We start from the raw sequence: 20,441 nt of genomic DNA, 5'->3' as shown, positions 1-20,441 counted from the left end.
TTAGGGAAGCAAATCTGTCCACACCAGTTTGATCTACATGTGACTTCAGAGGCACAACTGTGTGGTTCTTAAAGTGCACTTCAAAGATAATTCGTTAAAAGAATAAATGCTGCCCTTATTAGCCAAGCCCACATTCATGAAGGAATAAAGAAAAAAAAGTGTTATTTTTAATGGCAGTGACATTTATAATTTGATTTAAGGTTACTAAGAACATGAATTTCAAATAATTCACTGTGTCAAGACTGAATCTAAGTTGTGATTAATTGTCCTCTATTCTTTAAATAAAGCACTTGGGTGGTCTGCAAGGTAAACCATTGGTCATATCACAAAAGAAAAACGTGATTTGTCATTAGCTCACAGTAATATAGATGGATCAAAGGGCTCTTATGGTGCAATGTTAGCGTCCCTGCCTCTGTGCCAGGACACTGGGGTTCAAGCCCAACCTGCTCCAAAGGCATGTAACAACATCTGAACAGATTGAGTAGCAGGATCAATTATCTGTCAACTTATGACAGTTTGATGTAAACAAAGTAAAAATGTCCAGTAAGTGACTTATTTTTGAGAACACACATGCCCAATCAATTGCTTATCTAACTTTGAAACTAACTTTTTTTTCTTGCTAAAGGGAACTAGTTGATGTTTGAAGTTTCAACTTCACGTGGTCATATGGTTCTGTGTATAACCTCTGACAATTTTAACTCATGAACTTTTATTTTATTTAGATCTTCCACCACCTGCTATGCGAGAAAGGCCTCCAGGATGCAAGACTGTCTTTGTTGGTGGTCTACCAGAGAATGCGTCAGAAGAGACAATCTCTGAAGTTTTTGGACAATGTGGTGAAATCATAGCGATTCGTAAAAGCAAGAAAAATTTTTGTCATATTCGGTTTTCAGATGAATTCATGATAGACAAAGCTGTCTATTTGTCGGGTAATTTTTGATCTGTCCTTAACAATGTTGTTTCTTTTCATACAGCATATTTATCAAATGCTTCACCTTAAATGATCATGATAATTGCTCAAGACCATGAATATTCTCTTTTATGATGGAATTTTAAGTACAAATATTGCTAAGGCTTGATTTTGAACATCAAATAATTGATTAGCTAAAATCTTTTGGAGAGGTTTTTGTTTATTGAGATTTTTTTCTAAGATGCTAATAAACAGGTAGCTAGACCCAGCATGAAATTGGAATTTCAGTAATCTGCACTTTTACGTCTGTAGTCTTTCAGTATCTGTAGATCAGTGATAGATTTCTCTTTTACATGTTGTGGCAAGCTTGAGTTTTTTTTATGCCTTTGGGTCTCAACAGGTTATCGAATAAGAATAGGCTCTAGTACAGATAAGAAGGATACAGGTCGACTTCATGTTGACTTTGCTGAAGCTAGAGATGACCTTTATGAATGGGAATGTAAACAACGTATGATGGCTAGAGAGGAACGCCATCGTCGAAGAGTGGAAGAAGAAAGATTTCGACCACCTTCACCACCACCGATAGTGCATTATTCAGAACATGAAAGTGCTATGCTGTCAGAAAAGCTGAAAGGTAATTTAAAAGTTCTGTACAATAAATCTTTGTTCTTCAATTAAATGTTTTATTAATGCTGTCAAGTACAATGGCTGTGTTTCGCACTGCTGTCTTACAGTGCCAGGGACCGGGGTTCGATTCCAGCTTCTGACGACTGTCTGTCTGGAGTTTGCACATTCTCCCCCTGTCTGCATGGATTTCCTCCGGGAGCACCAGTTTCCTTCCACAGTCCAAAGATGTTCAAGTTAGGTGGATTGGCCATGCTAAATTGTCCATAGTGTCCAGTGATATGCAGGCTAGGTAGATTAACCATGGGAAATACAAGGTTGCAAAGATAGCGTAGGGGGTCGGATGCTGTTTGGAGGGTCAATGTGGATTCAACGGGCCAAATGGCCTGCTTTGACACTTTAAGGATTCTGTTAAAAAGAAGTTCCGTAATCCAGCGACACAAAAGTTTAACAAATGTTTTTTCTTGTTTCGCATGCCTGCCGACAAGGTAAGGAAGGTGTTAGAGTAAAGGATTCGACATGGATTGTGGAAGAGGAGATTCAACGATTATTTAACGTATTGAAGGGAGATTGTCTATCTGAATAGCAAGTTAAAGTGCAGCATTACATTGCTTACCTTTTGAGCTCTGACGCAAGAATGAAGTACATCATTACAACAGAACATTGTTTACAAGTCAACCTGGTTCACTATAGGATTTGGTGAAAGGTGCTTGCTGTCCTACATGTGACTCCAGTGCCTTGCAATTTGGTTGACTCTGACATATCAAGCTATTCAGTTAAATGACCATGAAACCATGGCTGATTGTCACTGGTTCAGAAATGACCTTTGGGGAAGGAAATTGCTGGCTTTACTTGACCTGGACTATGTGACTGCAGACCCACAGCAATGTGGTGAACTCTTAACTGTCTGCTGGGAAGGACAATAAATGCTGCCAAGCCAGTGACGCCATCATCTTGTGAATGAACAACAAAAAAAGGTGACTGCTAAGCAGAAGGTAGCCCATCAACATGTTAATCACCCAGGGATGAATCTAGGTTTTGCCAGTGTTGCCCAAGTCCTGAAAGTAAATGTTTAGTTAAAAGGTTTTAAAATAATCCAACAGCAAATCAGAAGAGAATTTAACATGCACGTCTTCTGTTCAGATTGTCCTTGAAAAGTTAAATCTGGTTTCTTCCTTTTCTTTTGCTTGCACTGGAATACATCAATGGCATTTTTGAAGATGATGCAAAATTCTCTGAAGCTGTTCAGACCCTTTATACCTGGCTAGAACGAGGAGAAGTAAACCGCCGATCAGCAAATACTTTCTATTCCATGATCCAGTCAGCTAACAGCCATATTCGAAGGCTTATGAATGAAAAACTTCTCCATCAAAAAGAAGTGGAAGAAGCCAAAGAGAAGTTTAAGAATGCTCTCTCAAAGATTCTGGTTCAGTGTGAGTAATAACTTTGTTTTTCAACATTTGAAATAGTAATTGTGGACAACAGAAACTTTTTCCACCTTTTCTCGTTCATGTGTTTTTTTTCTTGAATTTAATTAAATGGGTACCATTATTTATAGAACAAGGTGAGTATCACCTAAAAACCAAAGGATGCATATATAAAAAATGTAGTAAGGCATTCTGACATAAAAGAGCAACTCAGCACATGACCTACAGCTGTTATCCCCAAACATCCTTGAATTGTGTTACTATAATGCTGACTCATTAACCAACCCTGAGTGAATGGGATCAAAATCAGCACAAAAAAGGGTTTATAGTTACATTAAGACAAAGGATGGATAAAAGAAATATGGATTGGCTGAGAACTGATCATAGTGATTCCTGTTAATGGTAATAACAAATGGCAGACATGCTGAATAACTACAATTACAATAGCATTTACCATTGAAGAAGGGGTCAGTGTGCCAGACATCCCAAGGAAACTATTGAATTAGAAACTCAACAAACTTAAGGTCAATGACGGAACAGTAATTAAAAATAACAGCATTGAAAAATAATAAATTGCCAAGTCGAGAACATTATAAGTGCCCCTAACTAAAATTACTAATTTTAAAAATGAAATTAGTGAACATTTGTCAAACGTTATTGAGGGATGAAGGATAAAAAGTGTGAGGGATTAAGTCATACCATGTTGTTATTGAATGGCAGGACATGTTCTTAAGAGCTAAATGACCTTTGTTTGTATATGTTCTCCCAGTGCTTACAATTATACACTGGAAACAAAGGTACAAAGTAATTTGGAAATATGAAACCAGCAAGCCTTTTAACATTGTTTGTTTGTTCGGTTAAGTTGTACTTCAGGCATTACAGCAAAGTATGTCACTTGTGATATGATTCTCCAAACACTGGGAAAAAAAAATCAGTTAGCTGCTGCAATGTGTGCAAAAGATAATTTACAACCCAAAATATAGAACTAGTTTTGAGAGCTTATCTCAGTACTACTTTTCACTGGCAACTGTTGTTAAATTGCAGAAAATTTGGAGCCATTCTGTCTAATTGGCATTTTCACATTTAATCATGCACTCATAAGTCTTATTTATGATGTTTAATCAAAACATATTAAGAAATTTGTTACGTTTCATGAGTTTGAGTGAAAATGAAATTTAATTTTTTTCATTTGAATGGGACAAGGGTGGTTAGGTCAGTGTTTACTGCTCACCCCGGAAGACAGTTAAGAGTTAACCACATTGCTGTGGGTCTATTTTTCCAAAGAACACACGTGCAGCTCTTTTTGATTTTAAATGAAAGGTGAGCTTGGTTCTAAATTTAAACTTTGGTATAGACTCATATTTGTCATAATTCTCTATGAATTTTGATATTGCAGGCAAGAATCCTTTGACTCACTCTCCGAAATATGTCCCAATTGCTCTGTAGTATGTACAGATTTCTCATCGAAAAGAATAGCCATCTCAGTATCTCACATTGTGAGAACCAATCTGTAATCTTCTAGTGAAATCCTCATTAAAATATGAGTGCAGCTTAGTGTGAATTCTGTCTCATTCCATTACAAAGTCTACATTCTTATAACTGTTTAAAAGTAAAGTGATTCCTCAAAGGTGGAATATTCTTCATGAAATAATAAAGTTTGGCGTTCCTTAATATTTTTAAATTATTTCTGGGCATGTGTTAATATCAGACCTGCAACTAATAATTCTAAATGTACTAATCCCTGGTAATGTGAAGTTGTTTCTCTGTATTGAAGTCATATATCAGTTCAGTTCAGTTCAAATTTTGGTTGTACTGGATTTGAATATTTAGCAATATAAAGTATATGAATAGAAAAACTCATATATCCATTCATTAATCATGCACAATAAAACTCAAGTATTGTTACAGTAATTATTTTTAGAAAAATACTCTAGCACAAATATGCTTTGTTTTCTGAGGTTAAATTGCTTTTCCTGTTAGTAAACCTAAGTTCATCTTGATGTCTGTGGATGAACAAACAAATCTTTAATGAGACAAAATTCAAAGGCAAGTTTGCCAGGGTCATTCTTGGGCACCACCTCAGTACCATTCAATGCAGCATCAGTACTTTTTTCTTACTCGTGGGATATAGATGTCACTGGCAAGACCAGCATTTATTACCCGTCCCTATTTGATACAAAACAATTAAAGTCAATCACTTTCCAATGGATCTGGAACCTCGTCTCTTTTTACTATGATTGCCTTAGGGAGGTAAAGAGAAAAGAGAATATAAAATCCATACATTTGTCATTTGGCAACCAAAATAAATACACCAAGAACAGATGTTTTCGGTTTGGTCTCAAAGTTCTGTTCACAGATTCCTGTATATCCTCACACCACTGCAATCCTACAAGTTGTTGGATCTAAGCACAAGTTTTATTTTCTGAATAGAGTAATACATACAGCAAAAAGACCAGCTGATTTTGGTTAAATAGAGCAAGAATGTTGTGTTAATCGATATAACTTGGTTATGAGCAATGATTACAACTGATGGTGTTCTATTTAAATAGTCACTTTCTCCGTTTGTTATGTTATCTGGTCTATTGAAATGTATGCCAGCAGTAATACAAATATTCACGATTTTGTCCCTTGTGGCTTAATCAAACAGCTTTGGAGGCAGGACGCTTGAAAGGAAATGTATAGGTTTGATTTTTTTTTGATGATATCTAATCTGTTTCTCAATGGAAGTAAATACATATAATTATGAGAGATGGGCAATGAACCCGAGGAAGGTACACACCTACAAAATTGTACAAAGTAAGTACTAGTTGGAGTCACTTTACTCTGATCACAGAACTGCACTGACCACAATAGCCTGCTTGCCTGCCTGACTCCCTTCCTCTTTTACTTCTCTACTCCTCATTAAATGCCTGGTGGGACCATAAACTGGGTTGTTTGACTCCTTTGTTCACCCAAGTTGAGCAGATTGTCTCCGTTTTCCACTCTGCCTCCAAGCAAAAGGCGTGGGACCATTTCTCAAAAGCTCAACGCAAGAATCTGCATATGTGGCGAAAACAAGCAGAGGTTAGTCTTTTTTAAAAGATTCTTTTAACTTGTTATGTATTAACGTACAATTTCAATAGCATGTCAATAAAAAATACTTGCAGGGAGTTAAAGTGAATCTAGTATTTATGTCGGAAGTACACTGGGTACTGTTTTTCTTTTGCTTATCCAAGTTAGAATAGAGTCATCGAGGCATACAGCACAGAAACAGACGCTCTGGCCCAACTTGTCAATGCCAACCATGATTCCTAAACTGAATTGGTCCATTTGCCTACATTTGACCCATATCCTTTTAAACATTTTCTATCTGTCTATCTGTCCAAATGCCCATTAAATTTTCTAAATGTAGTCACCTCTACTACTACGAGTAAAAAATGAGGTCTGCAGATGCTGGAGATCACAGCTGCAAATGTGTTGCTGGTCAAAGCACAGCAGGCCAGGCAGCATCTCAGGAATAGAGAATTCGACGTTTCGAGCATAAGCCCTTCATCAGGAATAAGAGAGAGAGAGAGCCAAGCAGGCTAAGATAAAGGGTAGGGAGGAGGGACTAGGGGGAGGGGCGATGGAGGTGGGATAGGTGGAAGGAGGTCAAGGTGAGGGTGATAGGCCGGAGTGGGGTGGGGGCGGAGAGGTCAGGAAGAGGATTGCAGGTTAGGAGGGCGGTGCTGAGTTGAGGGAACCGACTGAGACAAGGTGGGGGGAGGGGAAATGAGGAAACTGGAGAAATCTGAATTCATACCTTGTGGTTGAAGGGTTCCCAGGCGGAAGATGAGGCGCTCCTCCTCCAGCCGTCGTGTTGTTGTGTTCTGCCGGTGGAGGAGTCCAAGGACCTGCATGTCCTCGGTGGAGTGGGAGGGAGAGTTAAAGTGTTGAGCCACGGGGTGATTGGGTTGGTTGGTTCGGGCGGCCCGGAGGTGTTCTCTGAAGCGTTCCGCAAGTAAGCGGCCTGTCTCCCCAATATAGAGGAGGCCACATCGGGTGCAGCGGATGCAATAGATGATGTGTGTGGAGGTACAGGTGAACTTGTGGCGGATATGGAAGGATCCCTTGGGGCCTTGGAGGGAAGTGAGTGTGGAGGTGTGAGCGCAAGTTTTACATTTCCTGCGGTTGCAGGGGAAGGTGCCGGGGGTGGAGGTTGGGTTGGTGGGGGGTGTGGATCTGACGAGGGAGTCACGAAGGGAGTGGTCCTTGCGGAACGCTGATAGGGGAGGGGAGGGAAATATATCCTTGGTGGTGGGGTCCGTTTGGAGGTGGCGGAAATGGCGGCGGATGATACGTTGTATGCGGAGGTTGGTGGGGTGGTAGGTGAGAACCAGTGGGGTTCTGTCTTGGTGGCGGTTGGAGGAGCGGGCTCAAGGGCGGAGGAGCGGAAAGTGGAGGAGATGCGGTGGAGGGCATCGTCGATCACGTCTGGGGGGAATCTGCGGTCCTTGAAGAAGGAGGCCATCTGGGCTGTGCGGTGTTGGAATTGGTCCCCCTGGGAGCAGATGCGGCGGAGACGAAGGAATTGGGAGTATGGGATGACATTTTTACAGGGGGCAGGGTGGGAGGAGGTGTAGTCCAGGTAGCTGTGGGAGTCAGTCGGTTTATAATAGATGTCTGTGTTGAGTCGGTCGCCCGAGATAGAAATGGAGAGGTCTAGGAAGGGGAGGGAGGAGTCTGAGATGGTCCAGGTGAATTTCAGGTCGGGATGGAAGGTGTTAGTAAAGTTGATGAACTGTTCAACCTCCTCGTGGGAGCACGAGGCAGCGCCGATACGGTCATCGATGTAGCGGAGGAAAAGGTGGGGGGTGGTGCCAGTGTAGTTGCGGAAGATGGACTGTTCCACATATCCTACGAAGAGGCAGGCATAGCTGGGGCCCATGCGGGTGCCCATGGCAACTCCTTTAGTTTGGAGGAAGTGGGAGGATTGAAAAGAGAAGTTATTCAGGGTGAGGACCAGTTCAGTCAGTCGAAGGAGGGTGTCAGTGGAAGGGTACTGGTTGGTGCGGCGGGAAAGGAAGAAGCGGAGGGCTTTGAGTCCTTCGTGATGGGGGATGGAGGTGTACAGGGAATGGATGTCCATAGTGAAAATAAGGCGTTGGGGACCGGGGAAGCGAAAATCCTGGAGGAGGTGGAGGGCGTGGGTGGTGTCCCGAACGTAGGTGGGGAGTTCTTGGACTAAAGGGGACAGGACCGTGTCGAGGTATGGCCTCCTTCTTCAAGGACCGCAGATTCCCCCCAGACGTGATCGACGATGCCCTCCACCGCATCTCCTCCACTTCCCGCTCCTCCGCCCTTGAGCCCCGCTCCTCCAACCGCCACCAAGACAGAACCCCACTGGTTCTCACCTACCACCCCACCAACCTCCGCATACAACGTATCATCCGCCGCCATTTCCGCCACCTCCAAACGGACCCCACCACCAAGGATATATTTCCCTCCCCTCCCCTATCAGCGTTCCGCAAGGACCACTCCCTTCGTGACTCCCTCGTCAGATCCACACCCCCCACCAACCCAACCTCCACCCCCGGCACCTTCCCCTGCAACCGCAGGAAATGTAAAACTTGCGCCCACACCTCCACACTCACTTCCCTCCAAGGCCCCAAGGGATCCTTCCATATCCGCCACAAGTTCACCTGTACCTCCACACACATCATCTATTGCATCCGCTGCACCCGATGTGGCCTCCTCTATATTGGGGAGACAGGCCGCTTACTTGCGGAACGCTTCAGAGAACACCTCCGGGCCGCCCGAACCAACCAACCCAATCACCCCGTGGCTCAACACTTTAACTCTCCCTCCCACTCCACCGAGGACATGCAGGTCCTTGGACTCCTCCACCGGCAGAACACAACAACACGACGGCTGGAGGAGGAGCGCCTCATCTTCCGCCTGGGAACCCTTCAACCACAAGGTATGAATTCAGATTTCTCCAGTTTCCTCATTTCCCCTCCCCCCACCTTGTCTCAGTCGGTTCCCTCAACTCAGCACCGCCCTCCTAACCTGCAATCCTCTTCCTGACCTCTCCGCCCCCACCCCACTCCGGCCTATCACCCTCACCTTGACCTCCTTCCACCTATCCCACCTCCATCGCCCCTCCCCCTAGTCCCTCCTCCCTACCCTTTATCTTAGCCTGCTTGGCTCTCTCTCTCTCTTATTCCTGATGAAGGGCTTATGCTCGAAACGTCGAATTCTCTATTCCTGAGATGCTGCCTGGCCTGCTGTGCTTTGACCAGCAACACATTTGCACCTCTACTACTACCTCTGGCAGCTCATTCCATATACGTATCATCCTCTGTGTGGAAAACATTGCCCCTCAGGTCCGTTTTAAATCCCCCTCTCCTTAAACCTATCTCTCTTAGTTTTGGACTATTCTGCCGTTGGGAAAGGACCTTGGCTATTCACCTTATCTATGCCTGTCATGATTTTATAAACCTCCGACAGAGTGGAATTACTCCAAGTATTCCAAGTTCATTTAAAGCATAACTTTTTACCTTCTAGTTCAACGATTTCTTCTGCCTTGGATCAACATTAGTTACCCTGAATTCCCTTTATTTTGTTTTGGGCTTTCTAAATTAAGCTGCCAGTATCATATTTAGTCACTTTATGCTGTTGATTTAAGACCTCAAGAAATAGTTTGGCAACTTCTCAGTCATTTTCCATGAGAATTCCTCACAAAATAATAAAGTGAGGTAACTCACCTTTTTTTCATTATCTGGAGAAGCCCATCTTCCAGATGTCCTTAATTGACTGTGCCACCACACTTCCAAAATTTAGGTTTACATTTGGAGTATTGTAAAGGTCTTGAAAAGTAACTCCAAAAATAATTAAAACAATTACATTGTTTTCAGTGCACTCCCACTGAATTTTTAAAAAAGTGTCCAGGGTGATTATAACCATTAAGGTAAGTTAATTTGGATTATTCACAAGATATCGTAAAGCACATCCACAGTTAAGAGGCTGGAGATGGTATGGTATATGTTCACCAACATCCTTTGTCATACTTCTCATTAAATAATATCTTTACTTATCAGTGTTATCTCCATAAACTGTCTCAGTAAAGTAGATGCATCCTCATCTTTGAAAGCGTTTTATTGTTAATTAATATCATTGTAGTCTTCTCTTTCCGTCTGCGCTAGAAAATTGGTGAGTACAAATTGATCTAATTTCAGAAGGAATTCAAGTGCAGGATAATGGGTAGAACTGGCCTTATTATTTTAAAAAGTGTGCTTTATTCCTCTTAATTCTGGGTTATCAACTTGTGTTCCTCTAAAATGACCTGTACATCAAAGGTAAGCCCATTTTCAATAACATACATCTTTAGTAGTTGAGAGGCATCTTTAGGAAGATATAGGGTGTCCTATGCTTCTTGACCAAAGGACTGTGTGGTAAGCAGCTTGTTAACCTGCCCTTACGAAGGAACATCTGATGAAGGAGAGCAGCGCTTCGAAAGCTAGTGCTTTCAAATAAACCTGTTGGACTATAACCTGGTGTTGTGTGAATTTTCACTTGGTCCACCCAGTCCAGCACGGCTCCTGCAAATAGAGTGAAGCACAACTACTGATTGATTGTACTGTAAACAAGTTAAATTTGTATAAAATGAAAGTGATGAAGAATAGGGGAAAGCTCAATTTGTCTGCTTTAAGGGGGAAAGAAAAGTGAGTTTAAATAACTGGTTCATGTGGCTTATAATGTATCTCATTCAAAAGGAGGAATGAAGAGTATGTTTTTAATGGTTTGTTCTATTCATTCTACTTTCTTTTTAAGAAAGTGTGTATTTTAAGAATCTAACATCTGTTTCTTTAGGAAGACTGATGTTTACCAACCTTAAAATACCTGCTGTAAGAGTATTATTGAAATCCCTGTGACGATAAGCCCATAGAATTTTGAGTGATAAATTATTTTTACAAAATGTTGTTTATGCTTTCAGAAAATTTACTGTCTGTACTATTCAGGTTTGAAATGTAATTTGGTTGAGTAGTTTTCCAAAATGACAAGTATTTTGAAAATTGTTCCCTCAGTTCTCTGCAAATTTATATCAAACTTGCCAAAAAGAGATAGTGGGTTTAGATCATTAGCATATCAGCCAGTTTTGCTCATGGAGTTCTCCTTGTGAAATCAATCAAAAGCTTCTGTCCACATCCTCAGGAAATTCGCAACATACATAATGATGAGCTAATGGGTATTCGCCGTGAAGAAGAAATGGAAATGTCTGATGACGATGTGGAAGAACTGCCAAAGAACACAATTACAGATGAATCGGGTAGGAGATGCTGTGATGATGTGTCATTCCAATATGTATTGTCACACTTTATTTTTAATTGGACTATTGTGTGGATAGTAGTCATACCTTAATGTTTTGAGATTTTTAAGGCTACTTACTGCATTTGACAGCAGCAACAACAGCTTGTACTTAAATTGCTTCTATTCAACATGATAGAACATTGCGCAATGATTCTCAGCTAATCAGACAAAAATTGACACCAGACCACACAAGGATATAACAGAATGGGTAGACAAAAGTTTGGTCAAACGGCTAGATTTTAAAGGAAGACCTTAAATGAGCAGCGAGGCTTAGGGAGAACACCGTTCCTGTAAAAAAGCAGGAGCACCATGGATATAAGATTAACTAAAGAAAAACATATTGTGCTAATTTTCAAATTGGAGTTTGTCATGGTTCAGTATTACTACCAACACATTTGATATGCATGGCTGACTTGAACTTGAACTTAATTTTGAAATATGCAGTTGATACGATACATAGAAACATAGTAAACAGCAAGGAAGCCAGTAATAGATTTCAACATGATGTGGACTGGTGGAATAGATGAACAAGTAACAAATAGGATTTAATATGAGAAGAGTGAATTGTTCTATTTTGGTCAAATGGGGAAAGTCACTGCAGGTTAAATGATCCAATTTTAAGTTCGAGAAGAGATAAGTGAAAAGAAAGGAACCTGGATGAGAACAAATTTCTTCTGATGGGGCTAATCTGTAAAATTCCTTACTATTATGGAACAAACCCCCTCAAAATATATTAAGAAGGTAGCCTAGACCCTAATATTTTCTTCATTTCAAGATAAATGTGGGGTGCCATGTTCTAGATGCAATTAGATTGGTCAAACTACTCAATATTAAGAAAAACACAATTTATTCAAATACTAGTTAAAATACAACAAGAGAAAGAATGTGGAATAACTTGACTCTATTGAAAAGCTTAACATAATAATGATCCGGTAACTATTACTAATTGTTCCAAAGTAGTGACAGCCCATAAAGATATCCATCATGAACGATCAATAAATGATAGATGACTTCATTTTTAAACCCTTGCTCTTACTCTATTAGTACACAATATGTATACATTATATTGATTCTTTTTAGCTGTGATACTACATAATGAGATGGCCTCTGGAAATCTATTAGACATATTCATTATGGTCAACAAATACTGATTCCCGTTTGTTTTAGGTAGAGGTTCTATGGAATCAATTAAGACCCTTGTAAAAGGTTCCTCAAATGAAGGAGTAAGTTTGAAGGTGCTGGTCTTATCATTACCTGAGGTTTTCCAGTTACCTAGAAGAAAGCGAGGAATGCAGATGCTGGAGGTCAGAGTCAAAACGTGTGGTGCTGGAAAAGCACAGGCAGTCAGGCAGCATCTGAGGAGCAGGAGAGTTGACATTTCAAGCATAAGCTCTTCCTGATGTTGCCTCCGCCTGTGCTTTTCTAGCACACCGCCTTTTGATTCTGTTTTCCAGTTTCCTGACACTTTTGGTATGTCTGGCAAAATTCAATCGAATCCCCACGCCGATCTCTGTCCTCGCCCCCGCTCCTAACCCCGCCCCCACTCCCAGCTCCAGCCCCACAGCAGGTCCTAGCTCCCAGCCCTGCCGTGTTTTCACCATCCCTCCAGACCTTCCCCTCTCTGAGGAAAGATCAGTCCTCAGCAGAGGCCTCACCTTCATTCCCCTACGCTCTCGGATTAACGAGTTCAACATGCGGTGAGACATTGAACAATTCTTCCGCCGCCTTTGCCTCCATGCCTACTTCTTCAACCAAGATTCTCGCCCACCCTCTGATGCCCCCTTCTCCCGCCTCCAACACACCCCATCCACCTGGACGCCCCGTGCTGGCCTCTTACCCGCCCTTGATCTCTTTATAGCCAACTGCCGCCGCGACATTAACCGCCTCAACCTGTCCACCGCTCTCACCCACACCAACCTCTCACCCTCGGAACATGCAGCCTTCCACTCCCTCCGCTCCAACCCCAACCTCACCATCAAACCAGCAGACAAGGGAGGCGCGGTAGTAGTTTGGCGTACCGACCTTTTCACCGCTGAGGCTAAACATCAGCTCGCTGACACCTCCTCCTACTGCCCCCTTGACCATGACCCCACCTCCCACCACCAAACCATCATCTCCCAGACCATCCATAACATCATCACCTCAGGGGATCTCCCATCCACCGCCTCTAACCTCTTAGTCCCACAACCCCGCACCGCCCATTTCTACCTCCTGCCCAAAATCCACAAACCTGACTGCCCCGGCCGACCCATTGTCTCAGCCTGCTCCTGCCCCACCGAACTCATCTCCGCATACCGCGACATGGTCCTGTCCCCCTTAGTCCAAGAACTCCTCACCTACGTTCGGGACACCACCCACGCCCTCCACCTCCTCCATGATTTTCGCTTCCCCGGTCCCCAACGCCTTATCTTCACCATGGACATCCAGTCCCTGTACACCTCCATCCCCCATCACGAAGGACTCAAAGCCCTCCGCTTCTTCCTTTCCCGCCGCACCAACTAGTACCCTTCCCATGACACCCTCCTTCGACTGACTGAACTGGTCCTCACCCTGAACAACTTCTCTTTCCAATCCTCCCACTTCCTCCAAACCTAAAGGAGTTGCCATGGGCACCGGAATGGGCCCCAGCTATGCCTGCCTCTTCGTAGGATATGTGGAACAGTCCATCTTCCGCAACTACACTGGCACCACCCCCCACCTTTTCCTCCGCTACATCGATGACTGTATCGGCGCTGCCTCGTCTCCCACGAGGAGGTTGAACAGTTCATCCACTTTACCAACACCTTCCACCCCGACCTCAAATTCACCTGGACCATCTCAGACTCCTCCCTCCCCTTCCTAGACCTTTCCATTTCTATCTCGGGCGACCGAATCAACACGGACATCTACTATAAACCGACTGACTCCCACAGCTACCTAGACTACACCTCCTCCCACCCTGCCCCCTGTAAAAACGCCATCCCATAGTCCCAATTCCTTCGTCTCCGCCGCATCTGCTCCCAGGAGGACCAGTTCCAATACCGTACAGCCCAGATGGCCTCCTTCTTCAAGGACCGCAGATTCCCCCAGACGTGATCAACGATGCCCTCCACCGCATCTCCTCCACCCTTGAGCCCCGCCCCTCCAACTGCCACCAGGACAGAACCCCACTGGTTCTCACCTACCACCCCACCAACCACCATATACAGCGTATCATCTGCCGTCATTTCCGCCACCTCCAAACGGACCCCACCACCAGGGATATATTTCCCTCCCCTCCCCTATCAGCATTCCGAAAAGACCACTCCCTCCGTGACTCCCTCGTCAGGTCCACATCCCTCACCAACCCAACCTCCACTCCCTGCACCTTCCCCTACAACCACAAGAAATGCAAAACTTGCGCCCACACCTCCTCTCTTACTTCTCTCCTAGGCCCCAAGGGATCCTTCCATATCCGCCACAAATTCACCTGCACCTCCACACACATCAGCTATTGCATCCACTGCACCCGATGTGGCCTCCTCTATATTGGGGAGACAGGCTGTCTACTTGCGGAACGTTTCAGAGAACACCTCTGGGACACCTGGACCAACCAACCCAACCACCCAGTGGCTCAACACTTTAACTCCCCCTCCCACTCCACCAAGGACATGCAGGTCCTTGGACTCCTCCATCGCCAGACCATAACAACACGACGGTTGGAGGAAGAGCGCCTCATCTTCCACCTGGGAACCCTCCAACCACCTCAGGCCATCTGGGCTGTACGGTATTGGAACTGGCCCTCCTGGGATTTCTCCAGTTTCCTCATTTCCCCTCCCCCCACCTCGTCTCAGTCAAATCCCTCGAACTCAGCACCGCCTTCCTAACCTGCAATCTTCTTCCTGACCTCTCCGCCCCCACCCCACTCCGGCCTATCACCCTCACCTTGACCTCCTTCCACCTATCACATCTCCATCGCCCTTCCCCCAAGTCTCTCCTCCCTACCTTTTATCTTAGCCTGCTTGGCACACTCTCCTCATTCCTGAAGAAGAGCTTATGCCCGAAACGTCGAATCTCCTGCTCCTTGGATGCTGCCTGACCTGCTGCGCTTTTCCAGCAACACATTTTCAGCTCTGATCTCCAGCATCTGCAGACCTCACTTTCTCCTGAGTTTTCTTATACCCAAATGACCACCTGTTGGTAATTCATGTGCTACCCACAACACTTGCTTTCTATAACTCACCAGTAGTGCAGGTTGATCAACTTCTGCCCATTTCCGCCTAAATATATGATTGTCTTCATTTCCTCATCAAGATTTTGATAGAACTTCTTCAGTTTTTCATCTTTCTGTTGTAATTCAGTTAATTTCTCTGAACTAAAAATATCCACTCACTGTTCCAATGTACTAACATCCCATAAACACACCCTTGGCAAAAAGACAAATCCAGGAGGGAAGAACAAGAAAAGACTATTCGAAGAAAGAGAGTTTAGTAACCAGGAGAGATCCACAGTATTCCAACCTCTTTGAGATCCCAGTAACAACTGCTGAAAGCGAACCAAAATCCTGGATTGGTGAGAACTCTGGCTGCTTCTATTCTAACATTTTGAAAAATAAAACCCAAAGCTTCACAAATTGTTTACCTTCTCACAGACCACTCCAGACCTGTCCCCCAGTCTTTCCAAAAGAAACCAGGACAAGACGCACCTCTTAAAGCCACAGCATCTTCACATTATCACAGATTGATGTAGAGGCTGGATTATTAAGTACACTCATGGCTGAGGTAAATTTTTCATCTGTAAGGGGATCAATGGATATGTGGAAAAAGCAGGAGAGTGAAGTTGAGAATTACCAGATTAACCATTATCTAATTGAATACTGAAGCAGTCTTGACCGGCCAAATGCTGCTTCTGCTCTTAAATCTTATGGATTTGAGGCCATCTTTATGTCGAAATCACTGACGATGGTGGAACTGCTTAATAAAGCAGTTAATAAATAATAGGGACTCCTGGGCTTTATAATTAGAGACAGAATTTACAGATAAACCCAGGAATTCATGTTGGACTAGTTCAGCTGTAGATGCAGTATTGTGATGGACATAAGGCTTTTAGAGTGTATACAGAGGAAATTTACTACAATGGTTTCAAGCATAAAACCAACAATGATAAACTGGAGAAGGTGAAGTTATTTCTCAACAGAGCACAGAGTGGATTTGGTTGAGGCCTTTAAAATCATTAAATGTTAGAGATTAGTAGATTTAAAAGAAAATGTTTCCTATGGATGAAGGGTTGATGCTGAAAATGTGTTGCTGGTTAAAGCGCAGCAGGTCAGGCAGCATCCCAGGAACAGGAAATTCGAATTTCCTGTTCCTGGGATGCTGCCTGACCTGCTGCGCTTTAACCAGCAACACATTTTCAGCTCTGATCTCCAGCATCTGCAGACCTCACTTTTTCCATGAAGGGTTGATGGCCAGGACACACAAATTAAAGTGAGTTTGAAATGCAATGTTTTGGTAAGTCATGGATATTGATTCAGTAATAATTGTGAAAATAGTTAATATAAGCATAAGGAAAAATGGAACATTCACCTGTGTCCTTGAGTTTTAAGTCACTAACTAACGTGACCATTTTTTGTGAATTTTGTGAATCTAATTCACAATTGTTGAAATGATGCAAAAGTTGTTGAAAATTGCATTTTCAATCGAAAAGCCAGTCCAACTTAGATTTGATGTTATCTTTATTATGCTGTACTGCACTTTAGATACAAAATTAGTAATCCTGTGGTATGCAGGGAATATGTATTCGTTGTATAGCACATTCATCATGTTTAAGAATGCCATACTTGAAAGTGCCAGAAAAGTATAAGTTTGTGTCACTATGCCAGTAAATCTTTGAAGGTGGCTGGAAAAGTTTGGGAAGCAGTTAATAAAACTTGTGGGATCCTGAGCTTTAGAAATAGGGGTATAGGATTGAAAAGCAAGGAAATTATGACAATTTAAAATTTCAACTTAAATCTAATTTAAAATATTGCATCCAGTTCTGGGTGCTGCACTTTAGAAAGACAGTGAGGTCATTAGGGAAAGTGCAGAAAAGATTCACAAGAATGTTCCAAGCCTTCAGGAGCTTCAGTTTTATCAAAAGATTGGAAAATTTTGGACTGTTCACTTTTGGAGATAAGATGGCTGAGAGGAACTTTGATAGAGGTATTCAAAATGTTGATTTGTCTACACAGAGTAAATAGGGAGAGATTGTTCTTATTGTTGAACAGTTGAGAACTGGAGCACACTAATCTCAGATAATTGGCAAAAAAAGCAAAGGTGATATGAGGAAAAATATGCAGCAGGTGGTTAAAATCTCTAATGTACAGTCTGAGAAAGTGGTAGTGGCAGATTCAATTATGGCTTTCAAAGGAGGGTTGGATCATACACTGAAGAAGAAATAATTGGAGGACTAAGGCAAAAGTGTATAGTTGTGGGAAATATGGAAATTTATGAATTCAGAGAGCTGGCATACACGCGATATGCTGACTAGCCACCACCTGTACTGTGGATTTTTCATTTGTAAAATACCAGTTTCCAGTGACAAGATATCAAAATCAGGTGTTTTTAGATCATTATGCCTCACTGATGAAGGCTGTGAAAGTAATTAATGTTGTACTTCTATCTCCTGGTAGTGATGCCATACTACCATTTCTGGGATTAAATTTCCTTGTAACATTACAAATTTACACAAGCAGCCAATAAAGGTGTTGACATTGAAATTTATAACAGAAAATGTTTAATTATAAATGCAGATGTGAAACTTTTAACATATTTTCAATGGATTTTCAGAAGATAAATTCAAGACAAATTGGGGATCTCCCTCATTGGATGTAAATGATGTCACAAGTATGATAATCTGTTATTTCTAACTGCATTTTTTTTGTTTTATGACCCATTTATAACAATGGCCCAGATTTTACTGTGCTCCTGGGTAAATATAGGGAGATCTAGTGAGATGGTGGGAGGTAGCATGCCAGTTGATGATTTGTTACCGCTGGCACAAAGGCAACACTTTCTCAACAACAATTCGAGGCAGGCAACAAATGTTGGCCTAACCATCAGAGTGCACATTGCTTGAATGCACAAAAAAAAGTTGGATGAGACATCAGGTTAGCAGTGTTCACGGTGCAGTCCTGGAAGCCAATCAGTGTTTGAGAAAAGAAAATAAGGGAAAAGGTTGGAGTGAGAAAGTCATTAGTTCCCAAGGCCCATTTTATTTTGGCAGCATCTATAAATTTTGGAGATGTAGTAGAGAAAATGTTGTTTTACAGCGTGAAAAAGTATTTTAGTGGTAGTCATTGAAATGATATAATTTGAGTGAGCTATATAAATATGAATATCTCTATATTGACTGAAAGCAATGTGATGAATTACCAATAACCGCAACATGAAATATTGGGCATCTATTATATTATGTTCTGATTACACTTGCTTTCTGAAACAGTTTAATTGTTTCCCATCTAGCATTTTTTCTGAGCTGAATGATGACTTGGCTAATGTTCAACAATTCATCTTTTCCGCTTCTGAAAATGTATTGCAATTCTTGCAATTATGTTGTTAAGTATTTCATGTACAAAGACATCTTGCTGATGAATAAACCCATCTACAATAGACTTAATGGAGGCTACGAAAAATGCTTTTCTCCCAGCAGGTTTCAACTTATTCTATACTTTGAGCTTGCACTCATCTCCTCAATCAACTGTGTATTGACTTGTAACAAGTAATCATGTGCTCCCGTTTTAAGTCCAGTCAGTTCTTGTGTAACCCCACGTTATAGGTACATTATGATTTAGAAACAGAGCTTCATGTTGGCACTGTAATGGCTTTACAGTCAGTGCACATTTTAAAAGTTTGCGCTGTCGACACAGCAATCCCAATTCATCAAACACATTACAGAAAATTTGTGATGACAAAATGCATGTTAGAACAGAGCGACCTATAGTTGCAGCTTGTGTCACTATGGTACTATTTGCTGGCAAAATGGCCATTCTTCAGTGATATTGGCATGCTATTTACAAAGTCTACCAATTATAAAAGTACAGTTGTGTTTTTCCCATGTATATAAAGATTTTACCAGGATACCATAATATGTTTATCAATGGGATCTTAAACTGAGAACTTTTAAAGCTTTTGATGGAATGAGGCAAACGTTTTTATATACATGTAACTTTCTGTAAAATGAACTAAGTTCTCTCTACAATTTGCAGCTACCTTTTTTTGTTATTTGGGACCTAACTTCTAAGAAAATGTATTACTAAAAGCAATAAGAAATTGACTTGCAAAAGTTGGAAATCTGAAGAAGGGTAGGGGTGGTATCATTTAAATTCCATAAGGAGACATTAGATTAGATTACTTACAGTGTAGAAACAGGCCCTTCGGCCCCAACAAGTCCACACCGACTCGCCAAAGCGCAACCCACACATACCCCTACATTTACCTCTTACCTAACACTACGGGCAATTCCCCTGGCCCGCACATCTTTGGACTGTGGGAGGAAACCGGAGCACCCAGAGGAAACCCATGCAGACACGAGGAGAACGTGCAAACTCCACACAGTCAGTCGCCTGAGGCAGGAATTGAACACGGGTCTCTGGCACTGTGGGGCAGCAGTGCTAACCACTGTACCACCTTGCCGCCCACATAGGTAGATTCATAGCTGATGAGGGAGTTAAGGAAGAGTAGATGGGAATGTTAAGTTGAGGCTAAAATTAGATCAGCCGTAATTCTCTTAAATGACCTACTACTCCTAGTTGGGGTGGGTGTGTGTGTGTGTGTGTGAGAGAGAGAGAGACACATATCTGTATGTGTGACACAAAAATAGCGAATGACCAAACCATTATTGAACCATTCGTGAAAGCAATCAGTGGAACTTGGGTGGTCGGAATGAAGAATAAGACAGCAGATATGACTCTTAACAGAAATTATCTTCAAGCCTGCTAGTAACAGCAATAAAGTGACAGTGTATTACCAAAGAGATTAAGGAAGCTTATAGTACAATCAAATTTGTGTAATGAAATTTCAACTTTAGTATGATTAGAAAAAGCAGAATAGTTGAAGTCAGAAAGGTGTTGAAATTCTTGTGTTCAAAATAGATGTTTGAATAAAATGTTCCAGAAGCAACAAGAGCATTGATAAATAAATAATTTGGCTGGTTTT

General features: G+C 42.2%; 1 protein-coding gene across 4 annotated transcripts in view; it reads left to right on the top strand.

The window, feature by feature from the left end:
* The window catches only part of LOC132820237 (ecto-NOX disulfide-thiol exchanger 2-like), a 198,814-nt gene that overhangs the window by 148,200 nt on the left and 30,173 nt on the right, over positions 1-20,441 (top strand). For all 4 annotated transcript variants that reach the window (XM_060832239.1, XM_060832237.1, XM_060832241.1 and 1 more), the window contains 5 exons: positions 723-929; positions 1,311-1,544; positions 2,755-2,967; positions 5,918-6,024; positions 11,134-11,248. In XM_060832239.1, coding sequence (XP_060688222.1) covers positions 723-929; positions 1,311-1,544; positions 2,755-2,967; positions 5,918-6,024; positions 11,134-11,248 — 876 coding nt within the window. The remainder of the gene's footprint in view (positions 1-722; positions 930-1,310; positions 1,545-2,754; positions 2,968-5,917; positions 6,025-11,133; positions 11,249-20,441) is intronic.

Source organism: Hemiscyllium ocellatum, chromosome 11 (assembly GCF_020745735.1).
Source record: "Hemiscyllium ocellatum isolate sHemOce1 chromosome 11, sHemOce1.pat.X.cur, whole genome shotgun sequence".
Classification (NCBI taxonomy): Eukaryota; Metazoa; Chordata; class Chondrichthyes; order Orectolobiformes; family Hemiscylliidae; genus Hemiscyllium; species Hemiscyllium ocellatum.
Note: the sequence above shows the minus strand (reverse complement) of the source record. Positions and strands in the feature narration are given on the sequence as shown.